General features: G+C 41.7%; 1 protein-coding gene across 1 annotated transcript in view; it reads left to right on the top strand.

The window, feature by feature from the left end:
* The first annotated feature begins 300 nt into the window (after window positions 1-300).
* LOC143930805 (C-type lectin domain family 2 member B-like) overlaps window positions 301-27930 on the top strand; it is a 36183-nt gene continuing 8553 nt past the window's right edge. The window contains exons 1-4 of the mRNA XM_077455412.1: window positions 301-510; window positions 15359-15448; window positions 16556-16693; window positions 20908-21059. Of these exons, the coding sequence (XP_077311538.1) occupies window positions 486-510; window positions 15359-15448; window positions 16556-16693; window positions 20908-21059 (405 nt within the window). The 5' untranslated portion in view covers window positions 301-485. The remainder of the gene's footprint in view (window positions 511-15358; window positions 15449-16555; window positions 16694-20907; window positions 21060-27930) is intronic.

Here is a 27930-nt window from a genome sequence, read left to right as displayed (position 1 = left end):
GTAAGTATTCTGCAGGGTTTTGTTAAGTGAAGGTGAAAAATGTGATCTCCATACTTGTTCTGAGTCAGTGTTAGATGTTTGGATGGTCATAACAGCCAAGCATCTAGTATTTTTAGAAGAAAATGTCGACGAGCTGGGCTACTTAGCTATCTTTATACAGTTTTCCTTTAACTACACCAGACTCATATGAAAAAGTACAAATGTAACTGTTGTGCTGGTTTTATTTTCCATTTAGCCATGTGATGCAGCATCTAGGTGAATGTTGTTTTTGTGTTTGTGTTAGTTTCCATCAAGCTGAAACTAAGATGCATAGAAGAGTGGAGGAAGACTTCAGTTTCATATCATAGGTTAATGAATAAGGTGGTTCTTTTTACTTTTGCTCACTGGTTACCCAAATACACATCCTGTCCATTTTACACGAGGCGACCAGAGCTTCACGTAGGTAACAGATACCTTGTATTCATCTAAGTCAACATTTTGTAAGAATGAGAAGATTGAAGAAACATAAAGGTAAAAGTTTTTTTTTTTAAGAGTATAAAGTCTTTGATTAGATCTATTGCTGCAGGGCTTTAGACTTTACACGGAAGGATATACAATATATCTTGGCTTCAATTTTGTGTGCCTTGGGACTCTTTATGTGCCTTTAACATCATTTGATACATAATTGCCCAATTATATAGTGCTTATAGGTCGGCTTGTAAGTTGAGTCATGAAAGTTTGTTTTATGTTGATTCACAGTCGATTGTTCATGTGTCTGCACCAGTCTATAATTTCTGTAAAGTTAGTTGCAACATAGTGCAGTTTTATGTCAGCTAGAGATATGCCTCCCTTGCGTATGCCCCCCCCCCCCCCCCCCCCCCACTGTAGAACAGTCAGATTACTAATAAATGCATTGTAGGAGTGAAAAACCACTGTGAAAAGACATCAAAGAAAACTTTAAAGCGGAGTTCCACCCAAAAGTGGAACCTCTGCTTATTTGTTCCCCCCCCGGTGTCACATTTGGCACCTTTCAGGGGGGAAAAGGGGAAACTGTTTTCAACAGGTCCCTGTCCCCACTTCCGGGAGACGGCACCACAGCGACGTCCCTCGGAAGTTCAGCTCCTCCTTCCTCCGCCCACCAGGCCAGTTAGAAAGGGCAGTGCACTTGGCAAATGCACAGTAGGGAACTGGCTGTGAAGCTGAAAGGCTTCACTGCCGGTTTCTCTTAGTGGATATGGCAGCGGCAGCACCCGACAGTCTATCCAAAAATCGACTGGGGTGCCAACATAGCTGCCTCCCTGGACAGGTAATTGTCCATTTATTAAAAGTCAGCTGCTACAGTATTTGTAGATGCTGACTTTTAATTTCTTTTTCCCCAGGCAAAACGCCTCTTTAACCACTTCCATACCGACCCTATTCTGGCACTCTCTCTCCTACATGTAAAAATCATCATTGTTTTGCTAGAAAATTACTCAGAACCCCAAACATTATACGTGTTTTTTTTTAGAAGACACCCTAGAGAATAAAATGGCAGTTGTTTTTATGTCTCGCTGTATTTGCGCAGCAATGTTTCAAATTGCACTTTCTTGGGAAAAAAACTGTTTTATGAATTCAAAAATAACAAAACAGTAAAGTTAGTCCAATTGTTTTGTATAATGTGAAAGATGATGTTACGCTAAGTAAATGGATACCCAACATGTCACACTTTAAAATTGTGCACACTCATGGAATGGTGCCAAACTCTGGTAATTAAAAACCTCCAAAGGCTACACTTTAAACTTTTTTACAGGTTACATGTTTAGAGTTACAGAGAAGGTCTAGTGCTAGAATTGTTGCTTTCTTTCTAACACATGAGGCAATACCTCACATGTGTGGTTTGAACGGCGTTTACATATGCGGGTGGGACATATGTGTTCACTTCTGTGCACTTTAAAAAAAAATATTGTTTATTTTACTAAATTATTATTTTTTAAATAAAAATTTAAAAAAGACAGATCTGATGCTTTCCAGCCGAGATTGTCACTTTGTTGACATCCGCGGCCCAGACGTGACGTCATAAAGTTGCTCTTAATTTGGCAGCAGCAGATTCTTTCTCTGGGTCCACAATGGCATGGGAGAGCCCGGAGAAGCACCAGAGGGCAGCAAGAGGGGGGGGGGGGAGTTCCCTATCATCACCTGTAGGCGTGCACATGGGGTGTGCCGGGTGTGCCTGGGCACACCCTAATCACCCCCCCTGCATGTTAGTGTAGCTGCATGCCAGCTGTCTCCCGAGATCTGCTGTGAAATGCTGCAAGAGAGTGTATAGCGCTCTGCCTGTGGAACAGTTTCACAGTGAGCAGTCAGCGAGGCTTGTAAGAGCAGCTCAGTGCCTGAAACTGTCATGTAATGTAACTGCTTGCAGAGAACAGCTGTCAAAACTTGGTGGTGATGTCGGGGGTGGGTGGGACAGAACAGCTTTCAAACACCAGCCAATGGCATAGGGACTGGGCAGGCCCCTCCGTGAATGTGGCTTCACCCCCTTTCTTAAGCAGCCCAATCATTGGCTGGTGTTTGATAGTGGGCAGGATTGAATGGTCTGGCCCACCCCCAAAATCAGTGCCAAGTTTAGTCAGCTGGTCTTTGCAAGCAGTTACCTTACATGACAGTTTCAGGCACTGAGTGGCTCTTACAAGAGTGGCTGACTGCTCAATGTGAAATCCCTTTCCTCTATCAGTGCCAATCTGTGCCACCTGTCAGTGCCAATCAGTGCTGCCAATCAGTGCCACCTATCAGTGCCAATCATTGCCAGCCAATCCTACATTTCAGTGTCACCTGTCAGTGCCCATCTGTGCTGCCAATCAATGCCACCTATCAGTGCCATCAGTGCTGCCTATCGGTGCCATCAATCAGTGACAATCAGTGTCCATCGGTACTGCCTATCAGGGCTGCCTATCAATGCTCATCAGTGCCACCTATCAGTGCTGCCCATCAGTGCTGCCTATTGGTGCCCATCAGTGCTGCCAATTAGTGCCCATCAGTGCTGCCAATCAGTGCCACTAAATGCTTAGTTGGGAGGTTTACACCATTATAGCACTTTGGAATTTAAATTTTTTAGAATGTTTCATGTAATTCTATGTTTTAGTTACTATTATAATGTGAATTTTTGCAATTGAAGTTAGTTTTCCACCACCCCTGCTAAGTCCATGTCTTGATGGACCTTGCTTTGTGCACTGTTGGAACAGATGATGTCTTGGTATGCTGATGCCTTAAGAGTTCCCTTCACTGAAACTAAAGGGCCAAGCCCAACCATTGAAAAACAGCCCCACACCATAATCCCCCCTTCACCAAATGATTTGGACCAGTGCACAAAGCAAGGTCCTTAACCACTTCCCACCCGGCCAATGCACATATACGGCCGGGTGGGAGCCGTCTACTCCTGATAGGACGTTCAGGAACGTCCATCAGGAGGAGCGGGATCGCGCGCGCACGTGCCCGCGCAGCGGCGCGATCCCGATGCGCCCGTGTCACCGGGACACGGCGCATCTCAGATCGGCAGGAGGGCTCTGTGATTGGCCCTCCTGATCACATGACGGCCGTGTCCAATCACGGCCGTCATGTGATGTAAACAAACAGCCGGTTGCTAGGCAATCGGCTCCTCCTCTCCTCACACAGAAGTCATCGCTGAGGAGAGGAGAGCAGATTGCTGCAGCCGGCTGATGATCAGTGAGTATGAGCTGTTTTTTACAGCTTTTTACTCACTGATCTTCAGTCTAGTGTAAACACACAACACACCACACAGTGTAAACACAGTCCCCACATATGTCCCCATAACACACATGTCCCCAAAAAATAAAAACACATGTCCCTAATAATAAAAACATGTCCCCCACATATGTCCCACTAAAATCACTTGTCCCAATGATTATGTGCACTTATATGTACGTGATCACCTGCACACATATGTACATGATCATTTGCGTACATATGTCCGTGATCACACAAACCAATTATTATACACTTAACGGAATTTTTTTTACCAAAAACATGTAGCAGAATACATTTTGGCTTAAATTTATGACAAAATTTGATTTTATTGGATTTCTTTTAAAATAGAAAAAAGAAAATATTGTTTTTTTTCCAAATTTCCGCTTTTTTGCGCTTATATCGCAAAAAATAAAAACCGGAGTCGTGAATAAATACCACCAAAATAAATCTCTATTTGTGCGAACAAAATGATAAAAATTTAATTTGGGTACAGTGTAGCATGGCCGCGCAATTGTCACTGAAAGCGCTAGAGCGATGAAAGCTGTAAATTGGGCTGGGAAGGAAGGGGGTGAAAGTGCCCTGTATTGTAGTGGTTAAAGACATGGATGAGCGAGTTTGGGGTGGAGGAACTTGGCTGGCCTTCACATTAGAGTGGAGACTGCGAGCCAGGCTTTCTCGTCCAACATCTGACCTCACAAATGCGTCAAACATTCCCATAGACACACTTTTAAACCTTGTGGACAGCCTTCCCAGAGGAGTTGAAGCTGTTATAGCTGCAAAGGGTGGGCCAACTCAATATTGAACCCTACGGACTAAGACTGGGATGCCATTAAAGTTCATGTGTGTGTAAAGGCAGGCATCCCGATACTTTTGGTAATATAGTGCATATATATATATCTATATATATATATATATATATATATATATATAGTGTATATATATATATATATATATATATATATATATATATATATATATATATATATATATATATATATATTACACACACACGTGTGTTTGAGCTTTGCTTTAAGCACATTTACTAGATCCTCCCCACACTCTCGCAAATAACATACCCATGACCATAACATTAAGAAAAAAATTAAGAAATGTACAAAAATAAAGTCCAAATAAAACATGAGCTGTAACTAGTGAAAACTCTTCAAAAAGTGTATTGTAATATATCTTCTTTGTGCCCATTTATCTTCAGAAGCTCTTTTGTGTAAAATCATTCCAGAAACATTGCTGTGCCCCTCACCTGTGCTCATGGATAATATAGAAATATAGAAAACTCATAATCATGGATAATATCCCTGTGTTCACAACAGCAGAGCATGCCGACATTTTTTATGTTATAATTTGTGCAGTTCTGAGCACCTCCAAATGTGAGTCCAGTTTGCTTCTTTACATAATAGATTGAATGGATTTAATGGTATCACATTATGTAGAGTTTTTAATTGCTTATATATTGCCCAAGTGGAGGAGATCACAGGAAATGTGAACCTGTGCCGCTGAGGATTTATCAAGCTACTGTAAATGTAATTAACAACGAGTGATCCAGCCTGCCTTAACATACTGTGGCTATAAAGTTCTCAAAGAATAGCAAGTTTATTTACAACCGTACTTCTTTTTTCTGAATGTTATGTGTAATGCACAGCCACAATGTGTAGTGAAAGTGAGAAGTGAGATTTATGCCTCAAATTCTACTCAATAAAAAATAAAATATAAAGATGGAAGCAATAACAATTAAAAAAATAAATAAAAAATAAAATAAAAACTTAAGACAAGACCTACTGCGTGAATAATTGTGTTTTTATTTATACCAGGTAGGGAAGAGCTGCTGGTTTGCTTGTTCAGATGTTCATCTTATTCTAACCTCTTGGCAGCTGCAGGAAGTGATAACATTTAGCCATGGTATTACTACCTCTGCTAAATGTGACACCTCAGACTCATAGTCGTTAGGGAAAAAAAGTGTGTTGGTTACCCCTTTATATTTAATCCAGACACTTCAGGTCTGATATGGGTTTTAAGAGGGACTCCACTCAAAAAGTAAAAAAAGGTATGGTTTCCTCCCCCAAATTCAATTGCCAAGGGGCGCATAGCAGTCTTTTTAGTGGATGGCTAATGTGCCTTTATTTGTTTCCCTTGCTTCACCACAGTTGCAGGTACCCAGCCTGCCCTTTGTGTGCAATACATTACTGCATACATATGTGAAATAGTGGTGTGCACCAAAGCACCCCTTATTTTGCCCTTTGCCATAGTTGTCATATTTAGCACATTTGTTATCTGGATCTACCACACTGTTGGGAATAGCTGCAGAGGGAAAATCAAAGGGCATAGGTTGGCTGACCTCACACAAGGTTAGTTTGATATTAGTTTAATCTGAGTTTATTGAAGATTTTTCATATAAGAAGATGGGGATACAGAATGAAGAAAGTAGAGAGGTAAGGGGATAGAAATATTACCTCAAAGACAGAACAAATGCTGCAGTCAAGAATGTATGGCATACGTTATTGGGTCCCAACAAGATCAATTTGCATATGTCATAGTATCAGAGAGTCTGTTTTTTCACTGGGTACATCATAAATACCAGAAAAAAATATTCTTCAAAATCAAATGGGAGGGTTATCAAGATTATTTTAAGAGATATCATTAGTTTAAGGATTTTTTGGCCATGTTCTAGAACTTATCTCACCTACAGTCCCTAAGTATGGGTTGGTTCATGGCGGAGAGAAGGTATGAAATGGTGTGGAAGGGGGGGGGGGGGTGTATGCTGGGCAGGGGAAGGTGATTTTAGTAGGGAGATAATGTAGGATGAGGGAGAGAGAAGCACAGAAAAAGAGGGTGGAGAGGGGTAAAAGGATCCTTACAACGCCACAGCCATGGCCACTCTGGGGGAGTGTAGACTTAAGAAGAAAATGGTTTGTCTAGGAATTCCTGAGAGTTCTGTATAATTTAAATAAATGTAGGACCATGTTACCAGTGGGTAAGGATTTTAAAATTTGTTTCCTGAGCCTTGGTTACCAGGAGTAGTCGGTGTGTTAAAATAAAGGCTTTTCCCAATCAGCAGGGGAACAGGGAATCCCAAATTGCTTTAACCATTGATCTGTATAATGAGGTAGGGAAGGGTGGGTCTGGTTAAGGAGGATGGTGTACAGTGAACAGTGAGGAAATAGTTTTGTGTTGGGTGGGAGTCCTGTATAAGGAGGTTATTAATTAGGGTTGGTGGTGAGCAAAAGGTTAATTTGTCTAAAAAAAACCTGATCGCATGTGCAGCATCATGGCAGTTGAAGATTAAACAGAGGCCAAGATGGCAGCTTGCTTGGCAAAAAAAGTTAGGAGTTTACTTCCACTTTAAATAACATGTTTGTGTGGCTCATTCACACTGGGTGTCCAAAACACAGCTTTTAAGGGCATTTGACATTTTTATTTTCTGTTTCTAATCACCCTCAATGTTTTTCTGTGTGCCCATGCACACATAGGCATTTGCAAGCATTTAGAGGCCAGAGCGTTTAGAGGCAGAAAAAAAAACATCACTTTTGTATTCAGGAGAGGAATGTTTTGGCAAAAAAAGTCTAACGTGCCTAACTGTGTCTTAACGCACCTAAACACTGGGTGCGTTTAGTGCTTGAGTGTTCATTCATTTCAGTGGCCAGAATAAATCAATATTCTGGCCCATGGAATGAATGAACACCCAAACACTTGATGTCTCTAAAGGTGTTAAAAAAAACACATCTTTAGGAGTGTTTTTTCCAGTGCTTTTCTCCTGCTGGTTGGAAAGGCATTCAAAAGAGCTGGGCAAATGCCCAGTGTGCATGAGGCCTAAGCTGTACATGGCAGGAGGTCAGTGGCTAGTGAGGCACTGGCTAATATCAGGGCCAGATACACACAGGTTACATACACCACGAATGTTAGAGTGAGAGCAATAGTTCTAGCACCAGACCTCCTCTTCAACTCTAAACATGTAAATAAATTAAAGCATCGCATATGGAGATTTTTTTTAAGTGCAGAAGCTTGGCGCCAATTCATAAGTGTGCGGAATTTTAAAGTGTGACATGTTAGGTATCTATTTACTTGGCATAAAATCATCTTTCATAATATACAAAAAAATAGGTTGGCATAACGGACAAATTACTGAAGTTATTACTTCAAACCAGTAATTTCACAGTAAATAGATAAATAATAAATGATTATGTTATAACATATAAACTAATAATATACTATTTAGCTTGATTAAAACAGTAGCTTTTCAGCAGCAGAAGATTCTCATACTCCCTCCTTACTGTGTGAGAAAAACATAGGATTATGGGTAAATCTTGTATCCATCGCTGTGTGAGTCCCACCACCATAAGAAGCGCAGGCTTACCAGATAAAAATGACCCAATTAGACGTATATCTAAGGGGTCACAAATCGCTTAAGATTCCAAATTCAGGGGCACTGGTTCAGCGTTCTATGGTTGTATGGATCCCAAAAGATGGCTCTTTCTCTCATATTAGACTGTATGTGGTAACAGCATTTGAAGAGACAGCTCCAACATCAACCCAAACATGCAATGGAAGGATAAAGCCAGGATAGCGTAATAACGTTTTTCAATTTTTTTTATAAAAATAAAATAGTAAACTCACATTTCAGTAGTCAATAGGAAACATGTCAGATAAAAGTCCTACAGACGCGTTTCGTCCTATGAGACATCATCTGGGGTGTACTACTACCACTGCTGTACCGCCTTATATAGGTTATATACCATATTACAGTGAGAATCAATTGGAATCAACCCCTCTGTGTCACAGGTGTTCACTTCTGGTTTAGGGAAAAATGGGCCACGCCTCTATTTCATGCAATATTAATGCTTTCCACCTGAATCTCTTTTGTAACCGGACCTTATATCGTAAATCAAAACTAAAAATGGTGTACCTCAAGCCGATGCAAAGGCCTGAAATGTGACAACGGGGCCTCGCATCCGGAACCTACCGAACGGCGAGGATGTAGACCCAGCTAACAAACCAAGCCTCGAAGTGAACCCGAATGACGATAGTGTAGCCGGAAGTAGACAGACGTCACTTCCGGTACGACCGAAACCGGAAGTAAACAAACGTCACCTCCGGTGCGGCGAAAACGAGGCCTGGATGTCAAACATCGTCAGATCTGTGAAGAAAAAGAGGCTAGAATGTCCCATCTATATTCATCGCCTTACCATATAATTGGAGAGGATTGGTATATATGGGGATGGACAAACGTAGCTTCCAATGATGTGAACCTAAATATACCATCTCTAAAATAGTAATTACCCTGTACTCACTAAACTGTGAAACAGAAAATAAATGGTAATTAATAATTTATCCCTTGATATGCCACAAATAGATTTAGACAGACCAAAAAGGAAAATGCCAATAAAAATTCTAAAAGAAAGGTTTTACCTCTCTTTCCCTTTCCATTCCCTTTCAAATATATATAGCCAAAAAATGATTAATTGGTGCAAGGATGAATGTGAAAAATGACGCGTACCCAATTTATCTTGATGGAATCTATAAATTGTCCACAAAAAAGGTATGACACACTGAAGTGACACAGAAGGATGAATCCCACAAAAAAAAAATATGCCCACTATTCACAAAAATATATTTCACGAATCATCAATAAAAGCATTAATATCCCACTCCACGTTCATACCGAACGGGGAGTGGGAATGGAGCTCATAGATCCAGTAAGTCTCTATCCTTGAGACACCACTTGTCAAGGCCCCCCCTCTCCATGATGGAATATATCTGTCAATCACAATGAACTGTGAACCTTCTGGATCACTATTGTGGAACTCCCTGTAATGACCTACCAGATGAGTGCTGAAAAAATTCATTTTTTGGATCTAGAAATAGGAATTATACCTGGAGGATTTAGTTTTAAGACACACTTTGAATCCACAAATCAAAATAGCTATATCTCTATGGATAGCTGTCATCATAAAACTTGGCTCACCTCGGTTCCACGTAGTCAATTCATCAGACTTCATTGTAATTGTACTGATATAAATATCTTTAACACTCAGGCCAATATTCTAAAACAACAGTTCATAGATAAAGGCTATCAAGCATCAGTTTTAGAAGAACAATTACAAGAAGTTGCCCAAATTAATAGGGAAACCCTATTACAGGTAAAGACTCCCCGTGCTACAGGCGATGAGTTTAAATGGTCTTTGTTTACTACATTTAATATTCAACATAGACAAATAAAAACTATTTTTAATAAACATTGGGACATTCTTAAAAATGATCCCATTTTGGGCCCTAAACTCCCCGAAAGGGCTAGAGTTCTTTTTAGGGGTGCTCCATCGTTGCAAAGTAAAATAGCACCAAACATTATTAACCCACCTGTTCATCCTACTTTTTTTCATAACCTTGTCGGGTATTTTCCCTGTAAGAGATGCATTGTATGTCAACATAATACACTAGGGAAACAAAAGACTTTAGAGTTTACATCAACAGTGACTAACAAGAGATATTCCATAAAGTCTTTTTGTACATGTAAGACCAGATATATAGTTTACTTAATCATCTGTCCATGTGGGAAACAATATGTTGGCCACACTACAAGAACCTTCTCTATTAGAGTAAGTGAGCATATCTCTCTGATTAAGAGCAAAGAGTCTAAACACACGGTCCCAAGGCATTACAGGGAGTTCCACAATAGTGATCCAGAAGGTTCACAGTTCATTGTGATTGATAGATATATTCCATCATGGAGAGGGGGGGGCCTTGACAAGAGGTGTCTCGAGGTTAGAGACTTACTGGATCTATGAGCTCCAATCCCACTCCCCGTTTGGTATGAACGTGGAGTGGGATATTAATGCTTTTATTGATGATTCTTGAAATATATTTTTGTGAATAGTGGGCATATTTTTTTTTGTGGGATTCATCCTTCTGTGTCACTTCAGTGTGTCATACCTTTTTTGTGGACAATTTATAGATTCCATCAAGATAAATTGGATACGCGTCATTCTCCACATTCATCCTTGCACCAATTAATCATTTTTATGGCTATATATATTTGAAACCTTTCTTTTAGAATTTTTATTGGCATTTTCCTTTTTGGTCTGTCTAAATCTATTTGTGGCATATCAAGGGATAAATGATTAATTACCATTTATTTTCTGTTTCACAGTTTAGTGAGTACAGGGCAATTACTATTTTGGAGATGGTATATTTAGGTTCACATCATTGGAAGCGACGTTTGTCCATCCCCATATATACCAATCCTCTCCAATTATATGGTAAGGCGATGAATATAGATGGGACATTCTAGCCTCGTTTTTGTCACAGATCTGACGATGTTTGACATCCAGGCCTCGTTTTCGCCGCACCGGAGGTGTCGTTTGTTTACTTCCAGTTTCGGCCATGCCGGAAGTGACGTCTGTCTACTTCCGGCTACACTATCGTCATTCGGGTTCACTTCGAGGCTTGGTTTGTTAGCTGGGTCTACATTCTCGCCGTTCGGTGGGTTCCGGATGCGAGGCCCCGTTGTCACGCCTTTTCAGGCCTTTGCATCGGCTTGAGGTACACCATTTTTAATTTTGATTTACGATATAAGGTCCGGTTACAGAAGAGTTTCAGGTGGAACGCATTAATATTGCATGAAATAGAGGCGTGGAACGCACGCCCGGCCACCATTTTCCCCTAAACCGGAAGTGAACACATGTGACACAGAGGGGTTGATTCCAATTGATTCTCACTGTAATATGGTATGTAACCTATATAAGGCGGTACAGCAGTGGTAGTAGTACACCCCAGATGATGTCCTATAGAACGGAACGCGTCGGAAGACTCTACCACTGCCTATTTTATCTGACATGTTTCCTATTGACTACTGAAATGTGAATTTACTATTTTATTTTTATAAAAAAAAATTAAAAACGTTATTACGCTATCCTGGCTTTATCCTTCCATTGCATGTTTGGGTTGATGTTGGAGCTGTCTCTTCAAATGCTGTTACCACATACAGTCTAATATGAGAGAAAGAGCCATCTTTTGGGATCCATACAACCATAGAACGCTGAACCAGTGCCCCTGAATTTGGAATCTTAAGCGATTTGTGACCCCTTAGATATACGTCTAATTGGGTCAATTTTATCTGGTAAGCCTGCGCTTCTTATGGTGGTGGGACTCACACAGCGGTGAATTTTGTGGATACATCCAATTTGGATTCCTTTTTTCACCATACCTTTTTGGGTACTTTTAATTTTGCACTATTGTTTTAGGATATGGACCTTACTTAATAATTATTATCTATGTATATATTCTACAAATTATTCATGGATACATGAAACACCGTATAGGGTTTCTTATACCCCCTACAACATTTATATATGTACACTTCTTTTTTCATTTATGTATTCTTTTCTCTTTGTACCACTTTGGATTTAATTATCTTGTTATAATATATTTAGCTCTTACAATTTATATTTAACACTTTTCTGGCTAAAAAATCCTTGTTTTAGCGTTTTGGCAGCTTTTTCTATATATTTGGAATTGCGCAGTGTTATTTTGTGTACATAGAAATCTTGTATCCATAGACCCATGTTTTTTTCCTTCTCATTAAGAGGGCTGCGATGGAAGGGAGCATGTGTCTTTTAGACAAATGCCCCCTTCTATGACCCGGCAGTGAGAGGACAGCCTCCACTGCAGCATTTTTATTGGACAGCTGGGGCCAATGGTACTTTACCATTGGTCCAAGGCTTCAAGCTGTCCATTGAGCTCAGTGCTTCTGACAAGAAGTGAGAGGCACTGTGAGCTCATCCTCTCAGTCTGCTGCAAACAGAGTGCGCCAGCTTGTATTTACACTGGCCGCTCTGTATGTAGCTTTTGACAGACTGCACAAGGAGCCCCATATCTCCAAAACCATAGGTCCTAGAAGCCCCAAATCTTGACCAAGGGTGGGGTAGGACTTTGGCTCCCCAGGCATTGCATACTAGCACATTATGTGAAACGTACCTGCAAACAAAGCCCCCCACCGATGCGTTGTCACCACTGGAGGCCGAATCCATCTTCCCAATTTTCCTCTTGGGTCCATGGACTCTGGCTGTGTGACTGGCCGGAGCCGTGTGATGTCACTCCCATGTGCACGGGAGCCACCGGCCATGGCACAGGGCTCTAAATAAATGAGACGGGTGGCTGTTTCTTCAGAGCACATGCGCCAATGATGGCATCAGCTGCATACACAGTAAATATCTCCTAAACGGTGGATGCTTAGGAGATATTTACAATACCTATAGGCAGTGGTGGCTGGTGGTATGTTTTTGAGGTGGGGCGGCAATCCATCTGTACCCCCCTCAGCGGTCGGTCAGGTATCCTGTACCCCCCTGGTCAGTCGATCGCCCCCCTGCATTTGCCCCACCTAGGTCGCGAACTTCCTCCCGCGATGGACTGTGGCTTCATACTGTGTACCGTGGATTGTGAGTAACACGGTTTACAAGCATTTCGCAATACGAGCTATTATTTTTTTTAAAACCTGACTCGGTTTATGAGCGTTGTTTTGAAAGATGAGCAGGATTCAAGCCTCTGGGGTGTACTGCATTTGGCCAGAGGTGCGGGGGCGCTGGTGACACTCAGAGTCTCTGAGCCTCTCCGAGTGCATCCGAGCGGCTCAGATCGGTCTTCAAGTGTTTCTGAGTTTCTCCAGCGCCCCTCTACCTCTGGCCACATGCAGTACTGCATACAATAGCAGTCACTGTGGAACAAATTATTTGCGTTTCCAGTGACTCCTATGGGAAAACTCACATATACGAGTACTTTGGATTACAAGCATTCTTCTGGAATGAATTATGCTTGTAATCCAAGGTACCACTGTATCTTGAAAACTCTAACAGTAAGATATAGCTGCTAAAACATCTGACTTTATTTAGGTCCATCTGCGAGTTTGGGTATTTCTGCCCACCGTTGAGTGTTCTAGCGTCTCTTGTTACATTCTACATAAAATAAAACACATTATAAAGCCAACAGGGAAAGGAACCACTCATAATGGCCACAGTGTGTGTAAAGATCCAGAAACTCAAGTACATATTTCGCTCAAGAGATATAAAGATAATTTAACTATCTATAGTCAAGTTTTTAAATCATATATTAATTTTTACATTGTATTTCAATTTTTTTTCTAGCGTACTCATATTAATCTGAGAGATATTGAAGTTAAACTGAGAGATATTGAACGGATGCTCCATAGAGGTCTATGGAGCGTCAGATGTCAGCGGTGACAAGTCCGCTGACATCCAACCCGCTCCAACCCGCTATTTTTCCATCCGTCATCGGATCGGGTGACGACGGACACTGCGGTCCGTCGTCACCCGATCTCCCATAGGGGAGAGCGGCGGTGTGACAGGTCCGTCCCTGCGCAGTGTGCAGAGATGGACCTGTCATCTTCCTGCTCAGCGGAGAGCTCTCCGGCGATCCCCGCTGAGCAAGCGGATATCCACGGGGCGGATCAGCACTGATCTGCCCTGTGTGAAAGGACCCTTACTTTAATTCTGTGACATGTAGTCACTGTGCCCTGTGATTGGGCAATGCTGTGTCATTCATTTCATGGAGCCCATCTTCTGAACTACAGAGGTGCTGAGAGAAGGAGTTTTTAGGAGGTGGAGCCAGTACAGGAATCACAACTTTGGCCGAATGGTACATGGGATGTGGTACAATGGTACATGGGGTATGTAGTCTTTAGAAATAAAAAATAAACAGCAGAGAAGAAGTAGCAAAGCATGCAGGGAATGCATCAATGTGTTGAAAGAGATAGGCAGCAGACAGGCAGCACTCACAACTCTGAAAGATTTTTCAAATGATCTTATACTGCATTATCAAAACTAACTATTGCTTGTATTGTTTTTACAATGCTGATGTTATAAAATGAAAGTGTATGCTGTAACCATAGATCTCCTTTTAACTCTCTCAATATCAGTTTTTGGTGGGCTTTAACCACGTGCTGTTATCAAATGGCAAGTTAGTGATTTTTTGAATGATTCTCTATTGATTGCTAAAAATGATCCTTTGTGCTAGTTTCTCATGGGCTGATTGTTGCAATGGAAAATGGATTTTAGCTTAAAAGGCTTATTTGTGTACAAGCAACCTCTTAATGGAAACATTTATAATTGAGGTCAAAAATGGTGGTCAGTGATACTGATTTTACTGATATGTTTGCATTTGACCCAGATTGTTGTAAATGTGCTCCCAAGCTCATGCCTTAATATTTTAGCATTTATAAACCAGAGATCTGTAGAATTAAAGAACATCAATGTGTGTCAATGTATTCCAACACAGAAAATCGTATATCACCTTGTGCTGGGCACTTGATAAGGGAAGGGACTTTTCCGTGGTCACTGTTTACACAGGGTTCCCAGTAATATTCCAGTAACTGATCACATGAACAAAATGTAAAACAGGACAAATGGAATAATTTTCAATCTTCAAAAGTCCTATGAATGCTAGATTCAAGTGGGAACCAGTTACAAGATTCAAACCCATGCCCCCATGCTTTATTTCCAATTCACCCCTCTAGAAAACAGGCTTTAAATTGCTATGTCTGCTAAGATTTCTTGGTGAGGCCTCTTCTACAATCAGCTTTATTAAACATCTATTATTTTATTTCCTTACTGTTTAGATCCACACCACTTATGTTGCCAACCTATAGCCTTGTTGTCACTGCTTGTTATTTTGAAGTCGATTGAAATTGCTGTGATATATATATTAGGTAATGTATTATATTCTTTAACCTATGTAGCATTTGGGAGGCAGTATCTATTCTCTGTACATATTCTAACCTTATGATTTGTCTTCTATATTATCTTTTTATTGTATTTTAAGTAAAGAAGAGGAATTGTGACTTTAAATGAGATGCATGACGAATTAGACATGCACCTCCATCCCTATATTTAAATTAAAAAGAGAGAATTGGGACTTTATATGAGGCGCATGAAACATGACTTGATAAATGGTCAAAACATGATGACATATTTATTTTAGTACAAAAACAAATAGCATAGCATATTGCAATTGAGACTCACATAGATATTTAGGAATTTATAAATTTATAAATATCTTATATATATATATATATATATATATATATATATATATATGTATATATATATATATATATATATATATATACACACACACACACACACACACACATACACACTGATAGCATCTTGCATTTCATGTACTGTATACATATACACAGATATCATCATAACATATTACAATATGTGGTATTGTGAGCCAATTTGTACACTGCTTCATATAATTGTTAATATGGAAGAAACAACATAGTGGACTCTAAAATGGAAAATATAAAACGTAGATATGAAATATGACTGCATCCAAAAAGCTTGACGCGTTAGTGGATTCACTCCACTTCCTCAGGGGCGGATGCAGAAAAAATATATAGATACCAATATGGTATAACGAATAACGATTGCCCCAAACAATGGGGGGGGGGGAAGGTTTTAAAGGAGGGAGAAGAAACTTAAAATATCTGTCCTAAATAATTATAAAATGGCTCCAAGTTCCAACATGCGGTACTAGAGAATAGGGTCTGCTGGGAGTGTAAAGAAGAAGAAGTAAGAATTGGAAGGGAAAGATGTTGGACGTGCGTATTGATGAATACAGTTAGTGTATATATGCTAAATAATACATTTACAGGAGTATAAGTTGTTCTTATATAATAATAATATATAATAAAAAAAGGGAAGGGTAATAATGTTGAATAATAGCAGCAGGTTTGCAGTAGAAGTTATGTTATACAACAATTTTTAATGAGTTAAACTATATGTGTGTTTATATATATTACTGTTAGTTTGGAAGGTGCCCTGCGATATTCTTCAGAACTCTTCAGGACCATCCTTTGCAAACAGCACCAACAGAACTTCTTCATCTATCCCGAAACACTACTATGATGCTTTTGACATGATCTCAGACCTGTGTGCTGCCACAGGTAAAGTAATGACCTGGCTTTACCTAAAATGTAATGAGCTTAGCAGCAGATTATGACTTTACTTAACCAATTACATTTATGTATACACTTATTGGGCTATCTTTAGATCACTCTAGTAGTTTAGCCATAGATCCCATCGGCCCCTTTTTCGAGGGGGTGCCCCTCTTTTGAGACCAATTCCCTGAGTCTCTTGTGCAGCCTCCGTTGCCCCTCATTTTCATCTAATATGTACCTCTCTATACTGAATGTCCTATTTTACTACCAAAGTGTTGTGCATCACTGAAATTTTTATCCAACCTCTATATAGTACATTTGTTATTTTGGAAAGCCAATAGCTGTAGCAGTGTCAGTTGCCTATGTATTGTGTGCAAAAAAGGCATCCCTCTTTACCATTTCAGAAATTTGGGAGGTATGGCTTAGCTCTTAAAGCAGAGTTCCACCCAAAATGGAACTTCTGCTTTAAGTATTTGTGACCCCCTGACATGCCACATTTGGCATGTCATTTTTTTTGTGGAGGGGGGGGATCGGGTACCTAGTTTTCACAGGTACCCAGCTCCCACTTCCTCTCTGGCTCTGCGGCGCCGGAAGGAATTTCAGCTCTCCCCCTCCCTCCCTGCAATCTTCTGGGACACATCACAGGTCCCAGAAGATTGCCCATAATGCTCGCCCATGCGCAGTGCATGCCTGGCTGTGAAGCCACAGCCCGGACACTCACACTTGCAATGCCAGCACTGCAGAGAGGAGGGGTAGTGAAGCGAGGCATGGGGTTGCCAGAATCGCTGGACCATGGGACAGGTGAGTGTTTGTTTATTAAAAGTCAGCAGCTATACTTTTTGTAGCTGCTGACTTTTAAATGGGGGGAACTCTGCTTTAAAGGGTTTGTGAGCTGCAGCACGGTGGCCAAGACCATACACCAGTTGAACAGGACAGGTTCCAACAGGCCTAGCCATGGTCAACCAAAGAAGTTGAGTGCACATGCTCAGCGTCATATCCAGAGGTTGTCTTTGGGAATTAGACGTATGAATGCTGCCAGCATTGCTGCAGAGGTTGAAGAGGTGGGGGGGCTAGCCTGTCAGTGCTCAGACCATATGCCACACACTGCATCAAATTGGTCTGCAAAGCTGTCCTCCCAGAACACTGCTGAAGGCAAGCAAACCAAGCACATGGATTACTAGAACCATGTCCTGTGGTCTGATGAGACCGAGATAAACTTATTTGGTTCAGATGGTGTCAAGCGTGTGTGGCAGCAACCAGGTGAGGAATACAAAGACAAGTGTGTCTTGCCTACAATCAAGCATGGTGGTGGGAGTGTAATGGTCTGGGGCTGCATGAATTCTGCCAGCACTGGGGAGCGACAGTTCATTGAGTGAACCATGAATGCCAAAATATACTGTGACATATTAAAGCAGAGCATGATCCCCTCCCTTCAGAGTGTGGGCCTCAGGGTAGTATTCCAAAATGATAACGACCCCAAACACACCTCCAAGACGACCACTACCTTGCTAAAGATGCTGAGGGTAAAGGTGATGGACTGGCCAACCATGTCTCCAGACCTAAACCCTATTAAGCATCTGTGGGGCATTCTCAAATGGAAGGTGGAGGAGCCCAAGGTCTCTAACATCCACCAGCTCTGTGATGTCGTCATGGAGGAGTGGAAGAGGACTCCAGTGGCAACCTGTGAAGCTTTGGGGAACTCCATGCCCAAGAAGGTTAAGGCAGTGCTGGAAAATAATGGTGGCCACACAAAATATGGACACTTTGGGCCCAATCTGGACATTTTCACTTAGGGGTGTACTCACTTTTCTTGCCAGCGGTTTAGATATTAATGGCCGTGTGAGTTATTTTGAAGGCACTGAAAATTTACACTGTTATACAAGCTGTACACTCACTACTTTACATTGTAGCAAAGTATCATGTCTTCAGTGCTGTCACATGAAAAGATATAATAAAATATTTACAAAAATTTGAGGGATGTACTCACTTTTGTGAGATACTGTACAAAAACAAAAACAAATTCCTAATACGAGAAAGGGTTAAAAACCTCTGACAGTTTTTATTACTGTTTGTGTCTTCCTGCTGCAGTGACAACTAACTAATTTCCTCAAAGGGACAGGAAAGGAGTGGTCACAAGCAGAACTAAAAGCCTGACAAAATGTGACTCTTCCTCACTCAATCCAGAAGTAAAATTGTTTGACGTTGAGATTGAAAATCCCTAAGGCCCCTTTCACACTGGGGCACTTTGCAGGCGCTACAGCGCTAAGAGTAGCTCCTGCAAAGCGCCCTGAAACAGCCGCTGCTGTCTCTCCAGTGTGAAAGCCCCGAGGAGTGGAGTATTTACCACTCCTAAAGCGCCCCTTCCCATAGAAAACAATACCCTGCTAGTGGTCGAATAGCGCAGATAAAACAACGGTAAAGCGGCGCTAAATATAGCGCCACTTTACCGCCAGCCATAAGAAATTTTCAAGCTCAAATTAAGCCACAGGCCCTGGCAAGGCACCCCATTTTCTGTGTACCTAAACTCCTAATTCTTGTGAGTCTCTAACAAAGGATGCACATGCATTTAAATGGACAGGTGTAGGGCAGATAACCTGGAGGGAGCCCACCCCTCCTTAAAGGCGCTGGGGCACACTGAACACCCAGCCCATAGCACTATGGCAGCAAAGGTATCAGCACATCGCCTGGCCAATATAATTTATGGTACAAACAAGTGGTTACTGCCCCCACCTATAACTGGTCACTGCAGCAAGGATCATTGGAAAGGCAATGCGTCTAGGTGTGAATGAACCTTTCCCTGTAAAGTGACCCTATCACCACACCATCAATTGTACTCAAAGAACCCCTTGTGAAAGAAAAGTGACAGGATCACTTTAAAAACGTATTAACCACTTCAGCCCCAAAAGGTTTCACCCCCTTCATGACCAGGCCATTTTTTGCAATACAGCACAGCGTTGCTATTTACTGACAATTGCGAGTTCATGCAACGCTGAACCTATTCAAAATGTGTGTCATTTTTCCCCCCACAAATAGAGCTTTCTTTTGGTGGTATTTGATCACCTCTGAAGTTTTTATTTTTTGCACTATAATGAAGAAAATAGCGACAATTTAAAAGAAAACAATATTTTTTACTTTCTGCTATAAAATATGTTTTTGGTAAAAACAATCCCAAGAAGCGTTTATGGAATCATTTGCACAAAAGTTATCGTGTCTACAAACTATGGGATATTTTAATGGTATTTTTATTTTTATTCTTACTAGTATGGCATCGATCAGCGATTTTTATCAGGACTGTGGCATTATGGCAGACAAATTGGACACTAAGACCCCTTTCACACTGAGGCGCTTTACAGGCATTATAGCGTTAAAAAAAGCGCCTGTAAAGTGCCTCTCCGTTCACTCCAATGTGAAAGCCCGAGGGCTTTCACACTGGAGCGGTGCGCTGGCAAGACGCTCAAAAAAGTCCTGCAAGCAGTATCTTTGGGCATCTTTGCCGGCAAAGCGTCACTGCAGCTTTTGACCCTTTTTTGTCAGTTTAGAGGGGGGTTAAAAGTGCCCCACTAGCGGCCGCAAAGCGCCACACAAACAATGGTAAAATGCCACTTGGGGACAAGTGACACTAATACAGTGATCAGTGATAAAAAATGCACTGTGTTAATGGCACTGGCAGGGAAGGGGTTAAAATCAGGGGCGATCAAAGGGTTAAGTCTGCTGCTAGGGAGTGATTTATAACTGTGTGGGAGATGGTTTAACTGGAGGAAGAGAGATCTGTGTTCCTGTTTAGGAGGAATACAAGATCTTTCTCTTCTTCTGTGACAGAATGCCGGTCTGCCTTGTTTACATAGGCAGACCATTGTTCTGCCTCACCAGTGAACATTCGGCAGGTCTCAGCGGCCGCCATACCCACTGATTGGCTCCCGCTGTGTCCAATCACAGTGGGAGCGGGTCGCCGGGGGTCTGCACCTGTGCCCCAGACCCCGAAGAGGATCCAACGTACAGGTCTCCCGCCGTAAGCGTGTGGTGGGTGGTCCGGAAACGGTTAAACTGCAGTGCATAAATATGACCCGGCCATATAAGAAAGATAGGGAATTCTACCTAAAATCATGCAGTAAAATCCATATGCTTTTTTCCATGAAAACAGACAAGTGTGAATAGATCCTAAACATATACTTTTATACTAAATAAATTAAATGACTTGTTTCTCCTTTCCTCAATGACAGGCAAAGTGTGCGAGCTATGCCCTTTAAACTGGGTGCCATTTAGTGGTAAATGTTATTTCTTTTCGGAAGACAGAAAAGACTGGTCTTCAAGCAGAGAGAACTGTCAAATCAGAAACGCGGACATCCTATGCATGGAAGACTCTGCAGAAGAGGTTTGATATGACAGATAATTCACAGTCAGGAGCACATTTGTGTTTTAATAGCATCCCTTTAGATCCTTAATGGCTTGGGGGCCTCAAGTGGCCCTTTGGCAGTTATTGTGCAGTCATTGGGGACTCTGCAGGCAGTAGCCTATTTTTGGTGCTCACTAAGAACCAGGGGCGTTGCTAGGTCTACAAAAGATCTGAGCTAGAGCCCATAGTAGCGAAGTAAAGAAAGTCATACGCTTGGTTGGGGGCACACACACACACACACACACACACACACACATATATATCAGATAATGGGTGGGTTACTTTCCTTTCTTACTGTCTGTAGTCAAAGCACTGTCAAGGTGGACTCCCAATCCTCCACAGATATTAAATTGAAGAAACAAGACGGGACTCATACTCCATTGCAATTCTTTTTGACTGGTTCTTTATAAAAATGTACAAATATGCAAGCCACTGTACAGTTGCAAGCATCATTTCTCTTCATCAGGCTTATCTGGCTGTGTCTAACATACTATTACAAAAATCGTACCTTTATCCCAAATGCAAGGTGTGCCCCACAGGTGTACAACCCAATTAACTAATCAATTGAGTCCAGAATTAAATTAACCCCATAATACAACACAGTAAACAAACCAAGCATGAACTCAAAATAGACACGATGACACAAATGTAAATATAAAGCAAGAAAAGTAAATATAAAGCAATATAAAGCATGTAAAACAGCAAGACTCAGATAAAGAACCAACCACATGTAAACCTAACTGTTCCTCTTATAATGTTAAAACATAGCACCTCACTCCCCTCTCTAAGAATATATCACTGCAGCAATTGAATGTTAATAATTATCAATATTGCTACATCAAAACATTGTTTCCAGGTTATCATCTTCAATAAATTTCCCGTTTCAAGTCATGTTTCGTTTCTATTGAATCTGGGGAAGAAAAATATAATTTATGATCCCAATCCGTGATTATAGAAATAAATACAGATCATAGCCTCTATTCATTCCATTGGGATGAAGAGACTGTAGCTTGTTGATCCACCATAATGAGGAAGAGCAGTGATGCTTGCAACTGTACAGTGGCTTGCATATTTGTAAATTTTTCTAAAGAACCAGTGAAAAAAGATTTGTATCGGAGTACAAGTCCCGTCTTGTTTCTTCAATTATATATATATACATAGATATCTATATATAGATATCTATATATCTATATATGTATATATATGTATCTCTCTCTCTCTCTCTCTCTCTATATATATATATATATATATATATATATATATATATATATCATCAGGGTCCCCAGGGAGCCTCCCTGTCACATCCAGGTCCCCAGAGAGCCTCTCCCTTACATCAGGGTCCCCAGAGAGCCTCTCCCTTACATCAGGGTCCCCAGAGAGCCTCCTCCTCACATCAGGGTCCCCAGAGAGCCCCCCTTACATTAGGGTCACTGGAGAGCTTGTCATGTTACCTGCCACAAGATGTAGCTTGTCACTTGTCACGTCACCTGCCACCAGATGCGGATTGTCACATACAGAGAGGCTACTGTATATAGGCTAGGGTATAAAGAGAACAGGCTAGGATATACAGAAGACAGGCTAGGGCATATAGAGATGCAAGGGTATATAGAAGACAGGCTAGGATATATAGAAGACAGGCTAGGGTATACAGAGAGGCTAGGGTATACAGAAGGCAGTCTAGGGTATACAGAAGTTAGGGTATACAGAAGACAGACTAGTGTATCCAGAAAGGCTAGTGTATCCAGAGAGGCTAGGGTATATAGAAGACAGGCTAGGGTATAAAAAGAGGTTATGGTATATAGAGATGCTAGGGTATACAGAAGACAGTCCAGGGTATACACAGAGGCTAGGGTATACAGAAGCTGGGCTAGTGTATACAGAGAGGCTAGGGTATACAGAAAACAGGGTAGGGTATACAGAAGACAGGCTAGGGAATAAGCCCCCCTTATTACATCAGGGTCCCCAGAGAGCCTCCCCGTACATCAGGGTCTCCAGAGAGCCTCCCCCTACATCAGGGTCTCCAGAGAGCCTCCCCCTACATCAGGGTCCCCAGAGAGCCCCCCCTTACATCAGGGTAACTGGAGAGCTTGTCACATTATCTGCCACAAGATTCAGCTTGTCGCTTGTCACGTCCCCTGCTACCAGATGCGGATAGTCACATACAGAGAGTCTGGGGTATACAGAGAGGCTAGGGTATACAGAGGACAGGCTAGGGTATACAGAAGAGAGGCTAAGGTATACAGAGAAGCAAGGGTATGTAGAGAGGCTAGGGTATACAGAAGACAGGCTAGTGTATACAGAGAGGCTAGGGTATATAGAAGACTGGCTAGGGTATGTAGAAGACAGGCTGGGGTATATAGAAGACAGGCTAGGGTATATAGAGAGGCTATGGTATATAAAGGCTAGGGTATATAGAAGACAGGCTAGGGTATATAGAAGACAGGCTAGGGTATACAGAAGACATGCTAGGGTATACAGAGAGGCTAGGGTATACAGAAGTCAGGCTAGGGTATACAGAGAGGCTAGGGTATACAGAAGACAGGCTAGGGTATACAGAAGTCAGGTTAGGATATACAGAAGACAGGCTAGGGCTAAGGTATACAGAGAAGCAAGGGTATGTAGAGAGGCTAGGGTATACAGAAGACAGGCTAGTGTATACAGAGAGGCTAGGGTATGTAGAAGACAGGCTGGGGTATATAGAAGACAGGCTAGGGTATATAGAGAGGCTATGGTATATAAAGGCTAGGGTATATAGAAGACAGGCTAGGGTATATAGAAGACAGGCTAGGGTATACAGAAGACAGGCTAGGGTATACAGAGAGGCTAGGGTATACAGAAGTCAGGCTAGGGTATACAGAGAGGCTAGGGTATACAGAAGACAGGCTAGGGTATACAGAAGACAGGCTAGGGTATACAGAAGTCAGGTTAGGATATACAGAAGACAGGCTAGGGCATAAGCCCCCCTTACATCAGAGTCCCCAGACAGCCCCCCTTACATCAGGGTCACTGGAGAGCTTGTCACGTTACCTGCTACAAGATGTAACTTGTCACTTGTCATGTCACCTGCCACCAGATGCGGATTGTAACATACAGAGAGGCTAGGGTATACAGAAGACAGGCTAGGGTATACAGAGAGGCTAGGGAATAAAGAAGACAGGCTAGGTTATACAGAGGCTAGGATATATGGAAGACAGGTTAGGGTATAGAGAAGACAGGCTGGGGTATATAGAAGACAGGCTAGTGTATACAGAGAGGCTAGGGTATATAGAAGACAGGCTAGGGTATACGAAAGACAGGCTAGGATATACAGAGAGGCTAGGGTATATATGGAAGACAGCCTAGAGTATAAAGAAAGGCTAGGGTATATAAAAGCTAGGGTATACAGAAGACAGGATAGTGTTCTAGAGAGGCTAGTGTATACAGAAGACAGGCTAGGGTATATAGAGAGGCTATGGTATATAGAGAGGCTAGGGTATACAGAAGCCAGGCTAGGGTATACAGAAGCCAGGCTAGGGTATACAGAAGACAGGCTATGGTATATAGAGAGGCTATGGTATATAGAGGCTAGGGTATATAGAGGACGGACTAGGGTATACAGAAGAGAGGCTAGGATACACAGAGAGGCTATGGTACACAGAAGCTAGGGTATACAGAAGACAGGCTAGGGTATAAGCCCCCTTACATCAGGGTCCTCAGAGAGCACCCCCTTACATCAGGGTCCCCAGAGAGCCTCCCCCTTACATTAGGGTCCCCAGAGAGCCTTTCCCTTACATCAGGGTCCCCAGAGAGCCTCCCCCTTACATCAGGGTCCCAGGGAGCCCCCCTTACATAAGGGTCCCAGGAGGAGGCTCTGGTATATAGAGAGGCTAGGGTATACAGAGAAGCTAGGGTATACAGAAGCCAGGCTAGTGTATACAGAGAGGCTAGGATATACAGAAGACAGGCTAGGGTATACAGAAGACAGGCTAGGGTATATAGAGAGGCTAGGGTATACAGAAGCCAGGCTAGTGTATACAGAGAGGCTAGGGTATACAGAAGACAGGCTTGGGTATACAGAAGACAGGCTAGGGTAAATAGAGAGGCTAGGGTATATAGAGAGGCTAGGGTATACAGAAGACAGGCTGGGCTATACAGAAGACAGGCTAGGCTATATAGAAGACAGGCTGGGGTATATAGAAGACAGGCTAGGGTATACAAAAGACAGGCTAGGGTATACAGAAGACAGGCTAGGGTATACAAAAGACAGGCTAGGGTATACAGAAGACAGGCTAGGGTATACAGAGAGGCTAGGGTATATAGAAGAAAGGATAGGGTATACAGAGTGGCTAGGGTATATAGAAGACAGGTTAGTGTATCCAGAGAGGCCAGTGTATCCATAGAGGCTAGTGTATCCAGAAGACAGGTTAGGGCAGTGATAGCGAACCTTGGCACCCCAGATGTTTTGGAACTACATTTCCCATGATGCTCATGCACTGTGCAATGTAGTTGAGCATCATAGAAAATATAGTTCCAAAACATCTGGGGTGCCAAGGTTCACCGTCACTGGGCTAGGGTATATAGAAGACAGGCTAGGGTATACAGAATACAGGCTAGGGTATACAGAGAGGCTATGGTATATAGAGGCTAGGGAATATAGAAGACAGGCTAGGGTATACAGAAGACAGGCTAGGGTATATAGAGAAGCTAAGATATGCAGAAAACAGGCTAGGGTATATAGAGAAGTTAGGGTATACAGAAGACAGGCTATGGTATATAGAAGACAGACTAGGGTAGTACAGAGTTTCCCACCCACCTCCTCCACGGTCTGCACTCACATGCCGCCTCCCCAGCTCAGGAGCTCATGTGAGAAAGTTCCTTCCGACTCTATGATATGAGTGGGGCAAGGGAGGAGTACTCGTTCTCACACTGATCTCTGGCTCAGACTCAATGAGAGTTCCGTGGCTATGCAGGACAGCGCCGTGTCAGGCAGCCCACTACACTCTCACGGTAGAGCCAACCCTGGACTCGGGGCTATGGGCCCCAGATTAGGAGGTATAGCCCCATTACTCACCCCCTAGCCAACCACTACTCAGGACAGTGAAAGAAAACTGGCTTCTAGTAGTTAAATGGTTTGGTTTATTTCCTTTACACTGTGTTACATTTTTCAGTGCTGTCCATCAATTTTCTCTTTTTATTTCCATATGTATTATAAAATATCAATTAAATCGTGATATTTTATGCATGATATTTCCTTTTATTTGGGTATGTATAATACAAGATTTTTTTATTTTCTTGGTAGAACATTTAAAGTCCTTATTTCTCATAGATATGGTTTTGTGCTTCTAGGTGGATGGTGCTCCCACGAAAGGAGATATTTGATATTTCTGATTCTATCCTTTTATGATCTAATGTCTAATTCTCTTTTAGTTTCCTCTTCTCTTGTTTAAGCCATCATCTTTTATAATGGATCTGAGAGAAATATGAAATATGGCACAAGTAATATTTAGGGGAATTGTAGGGAGTGCAAATGCATGATTTGTAAACTGGTGGTGATAGATATAATCTTTTGCAGTCTCATATTACTGTTTTCTAGCTTATATCTGTTCCCTAAAGCATGCCATCAATCTTTAACAATCCCCTGTAGCATGTCTGCTGTCTCTGACCATCTTGTGTTGCATGCATATTGTATCTGAACATCTCTTGTGGCATGACCATAGTCTTTGACAATCTCCTGTTGCATATGTGCAGTCTATAACAGCTTTTTGGGCATTACATTCAGGGTAGAGAAGTTAATGGCAGGAGAGTCATTGAGCACTCAATTGTCACCCAGAATTTGGTATGGGCATAAAAAAAAAAAACAATCAGTAATATGACTCAATACTGATGCCTCATAATACATCTCCAAATGTGTAAGACCCATTCCAACTTCTAGCTTTCACACCACTAGGATATCATGTCTCAGAGGATCTGAGTATCTTGGCTAAAAATAGGTAGGTAAGGAAGACATAAGCGAATGAAACAAAGCACAATGGACACAAAAGAACAGAGTCTGAAAAAGATAGGGAAATCTAGATAAGATGTCTTGTAGCGGGACATTCGCCCCATCCATAAGTGTTTCTTTATGTTCTAAGATGACAGCCTGCATTGAATGGAATGTAATAAAGCTTTTTGTGGCTATATAATTCACCGAATTTGGTGATTTAGTGATGTCAGAGGCTGCACCTAAAGCTCCTTATTTTTAGTACACCACTGCTATAGGGTATGCAGACGCTATTGTTTAAAATAAACCTCCCACTGTGACCACAATTGAAAACCCAATTATGTGAATTTTCTCAGTCTGTCTCCTCTTTCTGCACACCCTGAGTGGACATGAAACTCTAAAAGGCAACAGAAGCATGTGCATTGATCTAAGAGCAATTCATATTAATAGTTTTATCATTAATGTTTTACATCCAGTCTAGCTCATTCGTTCTCTACCCAAAACCCAAACACAACTTTAAATACATCTCCTTTAGGCATAAGACTTGAACTTAGTTAGTGTGCTATACTGTGCTATGTTGCTTCAATTGTCAGTGTAGAATATTAGCTTAGTTTAGTGTCAGTCTAGGGATAGTGTGATTGTAGTGAGGAGGACCATCCTTCAGCTTTGCATAGTATGTGCAGCTAGAGTAGGGACAGCTCAGATAGGTTTAGTGTAGTGTAGTGAGACCGTGCCAGTAATCTTTACATTAGTGTAAAGCTAGAGTAGAGACAATTCAGATAGCGTCAGTGTAGTGACAATTGAACATCGTCTATTTGATTGTGTTACTGACAGTTTAACGCCAATCACTTCTGTGTGCGTTACTGACAATTTAACGCCATATAGTTTTGT

This window comes from Lithobates pipiens, unplaced genomic scaffold (genome assembly GCF_037356315.1).
Source record: "Lithobates pipiens isolate NorthernLeopardFrog02 unplaced genomic scaffold, aLitPip1_a1.2 Scaffold_25, whole genome shotgun sequence".
Taxonomy (NCBI): Eukaryota; Metazoa; Chordata; class Amphibia; order Anura; family Ranidae; genus Lithobates; species Lithobates pipiens.
Note: the sequence above shows the minus strand (reverse complement) of the source record. Positions and strands in the feature narration are given on the sequence as shown.